We start from the raw sequence: 13,167 nt of genomic DNA, 5'->3' as shown, positions 1-13,167 counted from the left end.
ATAAAATTTTCAAATAAACTGTTCTAGGACTGGTGCACCATGAGTTTGCGTAATCACGCAATATAACGCATTTGCCTTTAGTAAATGAAAATGAAATTTAAAAATTCTATCCCCGATTGCGCCGATCATTTCGCAACAAAATTATATAAATAATGCTTAATAAATTTTTTAACACGCTGAGAAAAAAATGCTGTTCAATTAAATTCTATATTATGGGCTGTCACTAACACAAGTGATTAATTCATATATATTTTTATTGACATAAAGGCCTTGATTATTGAAATAATAATTTATGCTTTTATGTCAATAAAAATATACATGAATTAATTACTTATGTTAGTGACAGCTCTTAATATAGAACTTTAATTGAATCAACAATATCTTTTTCTCAGTGCAGCTATGAATTTATTTCGAAAAACATTTCTTTCAAAACTTTTATACAATGATTGATATTAGGAATTAAATTCAAGTATAGCAAATTCAATATCAACGATAATTGAAAAATTATTAATCCATATTTCATTAATTCAGATTTTTTAAATAATTTAAAAACATTATTTAAATATCTCATAAAACATAATTCAATCTTGAATTAATTTTTTATTAAATTAAAAAGTACGCTTAAAAATTCAAGAATAAGCCTTTAGAAACTATTGTTGTTGAATCGAAAAATTTGCCTTCCTTTTTTTTAAATAACAATATCTTTCTTAAAAAAATCTGTTCATTTCATCGCGGATGGAATTTTATAATTACTCATCTGTTTGAGTTGTTGCAGAAGAAAGATTTTTTTCAAAATACTTTTCTTATATGTGCAAAATTATCTGTTTGCTTGTATATTTGTGCATTTAATAATCGCTGCATTTACGCACGATTGAGTGCTCGGTCGGGCCGATGAAGGCCCGCGATACGCGATAATCTAGGTCAAATAGCAAATCGTTGTTTAATCGTAGATTAAGGATTTGTCCTAACCGAAACAAACAGCTCTCTCTCTCTCTCTCTCTCTCTCTCTCTCTCTCTCTCTCAATTGCGTGTACTTGCGTTCCAAGGGACCAAGCGGCGCGGAGGGAGCGATTTGTTATAACGAAGAGAACGGCGCGCTCGGCACAATGTAGTCACTTGTTTACAGGGACAATATTTTCATTCCGCAAACAATTCGTGGTTCGATAAAGACACGGTATACAGGTGGGTGCTCGGCGAGAATCTAACGTTGTAACGAACGCGCCGTTGCTCGTTTGTGAACGCGCCTGTACATACATATATACATATATTGTATATACGTGTGTGTTTACGAATCTCTCAAGTAAAGTATTAGCCGACTCTAAACGCTTGAATCATCGAGTTGTGTGCCGTCGATTCCTCGATGTCGGTCGCTGTGTAGACGGAACGATATCCTGCGATTTTCTTTTCGCGCTTCAGGCCGGATTGGATCATAAAGCTATGAATGAGTTGCTGCTGCTCACGGATTTCGCTTTTTATGCAAACTTATGTGAAAGTTATTTAAACAGCATTCCCTGCGAACAAATAAAGAGATTCGCAGGCGAGGAAAGACTTCAAATCATGTTTATCATCGTTTTTGAGATATGATTTATAGTTTTGGAATATACGAATTATATTTTATAAATGACATTCGAAGAATTTTCGCATAGACAGTACAGCTGTCGCAGAGATAATATTTTCGAAAACTTTAAACTAGAATATTCAAAATCAACATGTTATTTTATTAAATAAAAATATTGTTTTCTTTATACGCTTGAATGTTTTCTTTAATCTTTTGTGAGATCACCCCTTTTCATTTTATAAATAATTTATGAAACTTGGCCTATGGGCCAATATAATTTAATAGTGTTTTAGTTAATAGTCGAATCTGAGATCAAAAATTCAAAATAGAGAATCCAATGACAGAAAATTAAAAAAAAATAATCTGATTATTATAAAACTCAAATTTAGAAAATTTTTAATTACGAATATCAAGTTTTTTTACTTTATTTGAAACACATCAGTGCTACATAAACAGTATTATATATTGTTTTCCAAACATTGACATCCAAATTCTAACTATATAACTCCTATGATGACTGACACTAGATTTTTCTTCATTACTATTAGCTATATATTTTTTTGAAAAATTGGACATTTTTAGACACACACATTCAAACTCAGTGATATAAAAACCTCTTAAAATCAAGTTTCAATAATCAATTTTTTGAAATTTAAATTTTAGAATTCCAGACTCGAGTTCAGATTCTAAGCAGTTTTTAGAAAACAAGATTTAAAAAGCAAGTTTTTAGAAAACAAGATTTTCTTGAAATTTTTTTTTGTTAGAAAGCTCCCATCGTTAAAGCATTAAATAGGCCTGAGGTCAAAGTCTATTTTTTTATATCAAAACTAGTATATACTTCATACTTAAAGGGAAATAGGCATATATTTAATAATTAGTGAAAGTGAAAAAAAAGTTTCAGTGCAGTCCAGTGCAGCAATAAAAAATAAATCTTCAAATTCCATAGCTTAGAAAGGATAGCTTAAAATTTCCAAGATAATTACAAAAAATTTAAAATAAATAAAGTACATATTGTGTTTTAAATATACTTTATTTTTTAAATAAATTCTTAAGTTAATATTCCCTTTTTTCTCTTCGTTTTTCCTCTTTTTTTAGAATTATCTCTTTAAAAATGATCACATTGTAATAAGAAAGGAAACAAAATAATTTCGAAAATATGTCCCGTTGAGATACAATCTTATGGCATTTACGATCGAGTAACTGCAAGAATGGAAATCTCTTTGCGATATTATAGCGGATAATATGAAGCATAAGGGGATGTTATCTATTAGTTCATAATGTTGTCGAAATCGAATTACAGAATTAATAAATCAATTAATGTATTTCACTAAAACAAGTTTCTGTACAAAATTATAATTCTTATGGTATAGGAAGTTCTTTGATTTTTCTGTAACATTTTCTGAAAAAAATGAATACTTCAAAGCTATATTATATATATTAATTATACGAAAAAATAGCCTATAAACAAGGAGTTTACATTGAGATCATCGATAAAGATTTTGCCGACAATGCTTTCATTGACATTATCTCGTCGAGACCATGTCTAGCCAGTAGTATGTACATTCACTGACATAAACATTGACCCACATATACATTTACTAACTTTTGTGTACCGTTAGCAAAGCACATCTTTAGATAATATCTCAAATATTTCCATTTAAAAAGCATAAGTATTATTTCTACTTACACTCTACGTTTTTATCTTCGTTGCATATTCGCTTTTAAGTTCGCAATTAATTCGTCCTCTTTGTAATGGAATTTTACCTATTTTGCGGGAGTTTTGTTTTCAATGACCGAAAATTTCTGGTAAAAATAAAATGCATTTGTCGATGCAAACGTCTGCGAACCAATATTGCCGCTGAATTTTGATGTCAACGAAATAGTTTCAACGAACATATTGTCGGGAAACTCTTTGTCGGTAACTCTTTGTCTTCAATGTAATAGGCTCACTCACAAAAAAATCAGGTATAAGATATAGGATCAGACCGTTTACGTACCAGGTATACGACCATAAAACATAAAAAAGACCTGATTACCGAGATACAGTAAGATAATTCTCAAGACTATTTGGAGGAAGGCATAATTAATTCCATAAAAATCTTTTCTATTGAATTTTCTTGTAAAGAAGAATATGAAATAAATTTTATACATCTGCATATTTTCTTATCTTTATTTCAGATCTTTTTTCGTAATGTTATACGCTGTGAGCGGATTAATTCCGTAATATGCCAAAATAATTTCTAGTACGTATCATGCAATTTTAATTGTAACAATTATATAAGTATAGAAAGTTAAAAGAAATATAATACATGTTATCTAGTGTGACCGTTGCGTGTTGTCGGTTACTCCCCGTCGGCTAATGGACGCCATGTCGGAGGACGCCGACGGGATCGATCAGAGAGAGAGAGCAAAATGACGTGGCTATTCATTGTCATAAATGTTTTTTAGCAGCTCTCAATGCGCTTCACATAAATTTTCGTTTTTGCATTTTTTTTACAAGAGACGAAGATAGTTATAACATTTTTTATTATTTTCTATTCTTTCGAATTTATTCGAAATATTAATAACTGCAATTCTTCGACATTTATTAATTTTTTGATTGTATATTTTAATAGCGAGTTTAGTGAGAGAATCTGGAGAATAAATATCTTTAAAAAAAGAATAAAATCTCGATAAGCATTTTTATTTTCGACGCTTTTAGAATTGATGTAAGTTCGACAATAACAAAATTTATCACGACACTTTTAAACAAGTTTCAAAACAAATATTTAAGAAAAGAAATAAAGTCTTTTGTACAATATTGTGATTTCATTGAAAGCATTGAATATATTTGTCATAGATTTATGACACATGCGTTTTCAATCTTTTTTTTCTCAAGTACTGTAATAAAAACAATACTAATTTATATAAGAAAGTAATGGAAAAGTTTTAATTTCTTATACATATACAGTTGTATTTCAAAGAAAATATTTTTACTTCCTTGAATAACAAATATTTTAGTTAAATCTAGAACAGTTAAGAAATAAATTACTCTGCATTTTGTCTGAATATTGTAGAATAGGTATACTTATTCTATAACTCCAATACATTATAGAATAAATTTTCAATCTTATTCTGATTTGAAACTTTTTATTTTCTTCATTACTAATAATTCTCATAGATTTATATATATTACTTCAATATTATGTTATATTGATTAGAAAGAATTTTAGATTTGCAATGTGAATTCAAAAGATAACATATTCACATTGACTTGACAATGTTAAAGTAAAAATTTGATTCGGTAATATCTTGAAAAAAATATCGAAGAATATCGAGGATTTAATTTTTTTTGTTAATAAGAAAAAAATTAAATCTCTCTGCTTAAATTCTGTCAGAAGTTTATCTTATCTAAATTTATAGTTACTTAAGTAAATTCCTCTAAGTTATGACATTATCGAGACAAAGCATTGACGCATTCTTTGTTCACGTGAGAAGGGCAGAGATATTTTCGAAAAATTAGAAAAAACAACTATACAACAGAATCAATTAATTATTTATGCTTCAGGATACTTGTGTGTAGATAGTACGTAATTACGATGACGTCAATGAAAATTCAAATGAGATCGTGGGTAGAGAATGTAGGTAGACATAGGTATAGCTTAGCGCAAAGCGTTTGTTTTTCTTTTCTATAAAATACTTAAATTTTTTATCGATAATAAAGTAAATGCAGTTTCAAAAGGTGACAGAGAAACTGAAAGATGTCCACTCGATATCAGTACGGAAATTAGAAAATTCGAATCTACGGCATATCAATTGACAAAAGAGCCTTTTATATAAGTATATGCAAAAGAGATATTTGACAGTAATGTCAAATGGTATAAATGAATGAGCGAACTTACAGCGAGCGAGTAAAGCAAGCTCATAACGAGCGTGCATTTCAATTTTTGATAGAAAGGCATTATTTCAAGCCATGTATAATCCAATTAATTCCATTCAATCTTAGAGATTCACTTTAGATTTATATAGTTTACTATACTCATCAGATTATATGATTGAACGAGAGAAAGAGATAAAAAAATTTTTAGACAAGATAAAATGATGGATAATGATGATTAGAGATTTTAATCCAAACTTTGCATGCGAATTAAGAATTCGTACACTCTTCTTTAGTCTAATAAATGCATAATAATAATTAATGTGAATCACTGATACAAAATATGAAGATTATATTGTCGTCAGTGCATACAAATATTTATGTGAAAGTTTGATTATTGTTATTAAGAAAGATCAAATATTATTTAAAGTTCTTTTTCATATAGTTTCTAGAAAACATTTGTTAAATCTCTCTCTGTAATTATATCATATATTCAAATAAAAATATCACATCATTTTTATTTGATATGAAGTCTTTGAAATGTACGGTAATAAATCTGATATAAAATCTATAGTATAAAAGCATAACGAATGAACAAGAATACATAAAATGAATACAACTAGAAAATGCATATCACATTATACTTATGTACTCCATGTAGTATTCCAAACTTTCGATCATGACGATTCCATGACCCACGTGGATCAACCGGTCTTCTTCGCGGTCTCCATTGGACACTATCTCAAATAGTTCACCTCGTTCACGTCAGATTCACTTGTAAATTAACAATACTATGAACGATACTATGAACATTACTACTCGCAATTCATGCATTATTGTAAAATAATACAACCGATTCGGCAGGTCGGAAGGAAAAAGATGAAACGCGAGTAACAATTGATCGGATGAAGTGAAAATACGCGTCACCGGAAATTGTTGGCAAGATCGTCCGCGAGAGAAGACGCGTAAGGGCGCGTCACGTACGCACGCACGGACGAAGGTGGCAGTTATCAAACGCGTGGCAGACGACAACATGACATGGGATAGAGGAGCGGCGCCGAGCCATGCTGTGGCGCGGCTGTTGTTGGTCCGGCTTGATTCGGCACGGCACGGCACGGCACGGCACGGCACGGCGTGGCACGGCACGGCGCGGCGTGGCGCGACGCGGCGCGGCGCGGCGCGGTGCGGCGCGGCGCGGCAACGTCGTGGAGCCGGGCGTCTCGTGTGAAATTGCGCAAGCCAGTTCCGCTCCACGGACTCGCGATCTCGCGCGCGCGGGCCACGGTGCATGCGCGTATCACGTTTTGCTTCGCCGTCGTCGGGGAATGTACGGCGTCGGAGGGGAGGAAAAGGCCGTGGCGCGCCACGCACGATCCAACGACGTGCGATTCATACTGCGATCGGGAGGACTGCCGGGCGCGTCGAAGCTATCGTCAGATTGGTCGGACGATACACGAGTGGAAATACGGCTGGTCCGCGATTGGCCGACTCGGGTATGTTGGGCGCGGCTCTCACAACCGATGGTAGGGTATATTTGAACAAGAGCCGCCGACTCAAGAGTAGCGGAGTACACTCGCTAACCGGCCTCCATCCACAACACGGCACACAGAGAGAGGAGAGAGAAACTCGTTGGTACGCGAGGCGGAGTGTGTGGTGAGAGGTGGTGAGGCGGCTCAAACAGCAGCCCCGCTCGATCAAATAACCGACCGCGCGCGCGACCGACGAGCGGCCGTCACCGTATAGTGGTTGGTGTTGTTTCGCGCACTCGTCCACGTCGTACAACACGCGAGCGAGAGCCTGGGCTCTTTTCCTGTCGTCGGCTTTGCATTCGTCGTGCCCTCCATGGTGTTGGGGTAACAATTACCCCTAACTCTCCCGCGGGGGGGTACTACTCACTTTCGCGCTCGCGTTCGCTCCCGTCTGCTTCGTGTGCATCGAATGCGCATCTTCCCGTGAATAAACGGACTGTGCATTGTGTTCCGGGAAGAAGAGGCATAAGAGGTGAATAAAGTTCACCAGGTACCACCTTGGTATTCGTCGCTCTCTGCTGACGCAGTACGCGTTCCTAACTCCTCCCAAGATTCTATAAAGATACGCTCGTAACTTTTTTTCTCGCGTAGAAAGGAATAGCGTTTCTGCTCCAGGTTGTGACAAAAGAAAAAGTTCCGTCAATACAGTGCCGTTCAGTGCATTATCGCTCTGAGGAAGAATATTTGGTGAAGTTCTTCTTTCTGGTGAAGTTCTTCTTTCTTTAAGTGTGAGGCGAATTCTTCAGGCACTCGTTGCGCATCTCTCCGTGAGTCTTCTGTGCGTATAACAATCATCTCTTGTGATTTGTGACTCGGCAGCGATAGAAGACTAGAATTAGAGACATCAGATTCATCCGGTGGAAAGATTAAGGGAATACCCGACTGTCAGCAGCCGTGGTACCGCGGATTTCATGATTCTCGTTTGACAACGACGACGCGACAGCAGGCCACCCCGGCACCGGTGAGCTCTATGACCATGCTTCAGTCGCAAAAGCTGTATGGCGATGCGGGTGCCATGACCAGTGCCGCAATGTCCAGTATGGGCAGCATGGCGCCCACGTACAGCTCGATAAATTCAATGGGATGCGTGCCGATGGGCATGTCGATGGGAGTCGGAGTCGGGCCCAGCTGCAGTCCTCAGGGCGCTGGAGGTTTTAACATGAGTACCATGAGTTCAGCAATGGGAATGGCGTCGATGGGAGGCGGCGGGATGAGCGGTTACAGCGGTGCTTCCATGGGCGCCGGCGGTGCCTGTATGAGTGCCGTCGGATACGGTCCGTTGACTCCCGGCGGAGGTACCGGCGTCAGCCGGGATCCTCTCGCTCTAACAGAACCGGACTCGCCGAATTCAGCTCTACAGCGTGCCCGCAGCGACAAGTCCTATAGACGTAGTTACACTCACGCGAAGCCACCGTATTCCTATATCAGCCTGATCACCATGGCGATACAGAATGCGCCTCACAAGATGTTGACTCTCTCGGAGATTTATCAATTCATCATGGATCTGTTCCCATTTTACAGACAGAATCAGCAGCGCTGGCAAAACTCTATTAGGCATTCCTTAAGCTTTAACGATTGTTTTGTCAAGGTGCCACGTACACCGGATAAACCTGGCAAAGGATCATTTTGGACGCTGCATCCTGACAGCGGCAATATGTTTGAGAATGGTTGTTATTTACGGCGTCAAAAGAGGTTCAAGGACGAGAAAAAAGAGCTGACCAGACAAAGCAACAAACATCAGCAACATCAGCAACATCAAGCGACAGCTACGGTAGCGGTGGCAGCTGGCGCGACCATCGCCGGCCAACACAGTCCATCCACTCACGAAGTCGCGCCCGGTTCCAAGAAGACCGGTTCATCCATCCACCATGGCGGCCCTCAGCCGCAAGACGATAAAGATTTGCACTCGTTGGTGTCTTCGCACCATCACCATCACACGAGTCTGCATCAGCATCACACCGCTCTGAAGAGTGACACAGACATTGGTGGTCTTCTCGGACCCGATCTCAGCGCTGCACACGACGAACTCACAGCAATGGTCAGTCGCGGTATTCATCCGCAACTATTGTCCGATACCGCGAGCCTGCATCACGGCATGACAGGCAGTCTGAAGCAGGAACCGCTTTATGGAACGGCAGCCAATCATCCGTTTAGCATCAACAGGTTATTGCCGCGCGATACGGCGGGCACTTCTCCCGGTGCTCAGGACACCAAGCCGCCCGAGATGAAGATGTACGAGCAGCTGCATCAGAGCTACGCTAACTTTGGCTCGCCGCATCATCCGCACGCGCATTCAGCGCCGCCCAGCCATCATCATCACAACGGCATGCACGCCGGTACAAACGCCGCCGGGCCAATGCACATGACGAATCATCATCATCAGGAGTATTATCAGAGTCCGCTTTATCATCACGCGACAAGCGTGGCCACCACCAGCGCTCCTCCGCCACCCGCTGTCGCCACCGCGGCACCGGGCTTGTGACATCACGCTACCCACCCTTACGCTTTGGCCTGAGTCGCTGCCGCCGCGGCTTATGTCGCGACCGCTGCCGCACCGATACCAACACCGATGCCGGATCTGCCCGCGATCACGGCGTCCGCGACCAACGCGGCGCCGACGTCGCCTGCGACATCCTCGACCTTCTCGTCACCGCCACGAGCACAGCCACGTCGACGAACACGTCGTACTGACAACACTGATGATGACGCCGTCGACGCTGTTGTCTGTTGGCCACCCGATGATGACGATGAGTACGACGATGAGAACGAGGACGAGGAGGAGAACATCGGCTACAGACGGTAAACTCGCCGAGAGGTAGGCTTCGGGGTATTTCACTGAGAATTATGGTTCATCGTCACGAGGATCGACTTTATTTTATGTTATATTACTGCGTAACTGTTGAGCGAAATATTCTAGAGATTATTCTTATTAATTATAAGTAATATGTTTTCACATTACATGTAAAATATATGTAATATAATAGCGATTATTATTATTATTATTTTGATATATTCATACACATATAAGTTGCTTGCCAGAAAATCTAAAAATATTTCCTAAATTATTATTCTCTTTATAAAGAATTTTTGTCATATTCATATCCACACAATTTGTTATTTATTCTTATAAGAAATAGAATAAAAAAATCAATTTACTAGCACAAAGATGGAATTATCTTTTTTACACTATAACTGATGAATATAGATTACATGAAAATTAATTTTTTTACATAAATATGCAGTGCGAAAGGAAGTAAATTTTTATATAATTTATATTTATATTTTATATTTTTAGTTTATATTTTTATACGTTCATATTGTCATTGACCAAAATTATCCATAAAATTCATTATATTTATAGTTTATCATTTATTGCATTTTCTATGAAGCTGCTTCTAGAATATTTAATAATAAAAGAGAATATGGATATACGAGTTTAAATAAATTTGTAGAATATTATTCACATTCTTAAATATGCCCAAAACTTTAAGGAAGTCACGTATATGTATTATGTTCAGAAAACAAGAAAACAGATAGGGAAATAAATATTTACATGTGTACGATCTATTACATTTGCTTAAACTTATGTCCGTTACTGTGTGTTGTCACTTAAACTGACAATGACTTCGTAAGCATCGTTTCAAGTACAATTGCAAACAACAATTGTGATAGAGGAGATTAAAATCCACTTTAGACGACATCTTTAATTCGTGAAAGAGTACTATTCATAATTTTTTGGCGTACGAACGTAACGAGAATATTTGAGAGTCGAAATACACGGTGTAAAATTGTGAATGGAATTATTCTTATTAAAACATTTTACAATTACGAATGTGTTTCGTGGGAAAGTATTAACGTGACTCTACGTTTTTTTCTTTCTATTTCGAATGTTTGGTTATAACTTATCTTAATGTTATCTTCATTTCATAATCCACCCATTGAATTTATCTGTATCGGGGATAGGTGTTCGGAGGAAGTATTTGAATGACCGAAGGCACTGAATCATCCTGTATTCCGTATTCCCAAGTTTATCAAAGCTGAGCAGTTTGATATCATACTAGTCCGCTGTATCGCAAGAGAGTTTTTTTATGATACATTTGAGTAACGTCGACATACTCTTAGGCAATTAGACGCCGTGCATTTCGTCGGTACTCTTTCTTGCACATCAAGAGATTACGTAATAATCTGATACGTATTTGAGTATTTACGATCGTCCATTTTCGAGTTGAATTTGCAATGTTTCGTTTAACAAAATTAATAATAAAAAGAAAACAAACGCAAAAAAGAAACGCAAAAAAGAAGATCAAAAGTATATTTTATATACAATTGTATTAAATAAAATATAATATCGATTCTTCTTGATTTTATGTCTTCTTGATTTTTATTAACAACAATGATTTATTCAATCATTTCAACATGACTCATCACAATTATGAAATTCAAAATTATTTCGTTTTTCTTCTCATGCTCGCCTTTTTATTATTCATATATAAATAATTCATAATTTTTAATTTTAATTTTAATTAATTTATAATTTTTATAGAAATATAATAATAATAATGTTTATATACAAAATTAATTTTTCCAATGAAATTATATTATGTCTTTGACATAATACATTTTATATATATATTGAATATTAAATGAACGACATTTTATATAAAAAAAAAAGCGAGATTTTATATATGGAAGATAAGACAATGTGAAACGAAAAAAAAAGCAAGCAAAGAAGTAAAGAAAACAAATTTTGAATATTTTAATTAATATAATAACTTATATGTTATTATTATATAAAGACTAATATTATTCGAATTAAACATTTTCTCTACATTTGCAAATTATTTATTTTCATATTATTCATACAGTTAGGTAATACAACTCATCAGAGTGCAAACAGTGTTGACTTCTCGTTATTAGCTATCGTTTGCTTCCCTTTACCATGAAAGGCAGAAAGATTTTATACCTCATTGAGTCGTGTAATCGCTGGTAATTATTATCAACAATCCCTCAACTACACGATATTGCCTTAATTGATAATCTTACAAATTTGTTGAACAATACCGATATGACGCATAATATCGATTTTAAAACGAATTAATATAACACGTATCGAAGATTTCATCGGAACCATTTGTGTGGATGTGATGATGTCTCTATTAAATCAATCATTAATTATAAATCATTAATGATCAATCATCAAATCTGATTTTTATTTTTTATGTACTTATTGTTTTGTAATTGTTTTTTATTAGGAACGATAAGCGTGAAAATCTCTGACTTACATGTCGATGTTGGCACTCGTAAATTTTTTTAATTAAGTAAATCTGTCTCATATATTATTTTTTTCTTTCTTCAATTTCGCAATCGAACTATCAAATTACATGAAATACAATCATAAGAGAATAATAAAATAATAATGTTGTGTATGTTCTTTCTTGCAAACTCGGTTCCATGTGGAAAGATTTGAGCTTTTGATATTCCCAACAGTCATATATCTCGTATCCATGAGAATCGCCTAAGGGAAATAAAAAATCGCAAGCAATTCATTATATACGATGCTTATTACGATTGCATGAGCCTCGCGGCGATGAACCGATCGGTACTTGAATATCATTGACTAATATTAAAGGCGCACCCCGTTGAAAGGGGCGCGTTGTTGCGGCAAGGGAGTGGCGTAAGCTTCGACAAGCAGTGCCAGCGAAAAAGTGAGAGCGGTGTCGGCAAAACTTGTGATACTATACGTGAAAATAAATATAAATTAATGAATGTACGCATCGCGCGAGAGAGAGAGGGCACGTATAAATATATATATATATATATATATATATATTATATTCAAGCACTCTGCGTGGCAGCGTAATCCACACATTTTACGCATCCCCGGTGTCATCATGGGTACATACGGATACGGAGCGTGCATTCATAGGAAGTATACGAAACGCGCGTACTTCGTCAGCTGAACGTCGATAAATAATAGTTAATTCTCGTTTGAGAGCGAAGAAAATGCCCCGCGTTTTTTTGTATAATATCTGTAGATAACCCGTATATATCGTAAATACGCATGATGTATAATATTATATGTTAAAGAGAGGTATATATATATATATATATATATATATATATATATATATATATATATATATATATATATTATAGTATAGTACGTAATAATAAGTAGTATACGTACTAATATATATATACTACTACTCGTAGTAGTAGCTAGT

At 36.2% G+C, this 13,167-nt stretch overlaps 1 protein-coding gene across 1 annotated transcript; it reads left to right on the top strand.

Moving 5' to 3' along the window:
- The first annotated feature begins 7,913 nt into the window (after positions 1-7,913).
- On the top strand, positions 7,914-9,425 carry LOC105620704 (silk gland factor 1). The gene has a single exon (XM_012202197.1). The coding sequence runs from the start codon at positions 7,914-7,916 to the stop codon at positions 9,423-9,425; it is 1,512 nt and encodes a 503-aa protein (XP_012057587.1).
- The last annotated feature ends 3,742 nt before the right edge of the window (positions 9,426-13,167 follow it).

Source organism: Atta cephalotes (genome assembly GCF_000143395.1).
Source record: "Atta cephalotes unplaced genomic scaffold scaffold00002, whole genome shotgun sequence".
Lineage (NCBI taxonomy): Eukaryota > Metazoa > Arthropoda > Insecta > Hymenoptera > Formicidae > Atta > Atta cephalotes.
The sequence above is the reverse complement of the archived record's forward strand: the minus strand, read 5'-3'. Positions and strand labels throughout refer to the sequence as shown.

Bases quoted from the DNA above. Each gene is read 5' to 3' on its own strand.
- LOC105620704 (XM_012202197.1), top strand. From the start codon at position 7,914: ATGACCATGCTTCAGTCGCAAAAGCTGTATGGCGATGCGGGTGCCATG.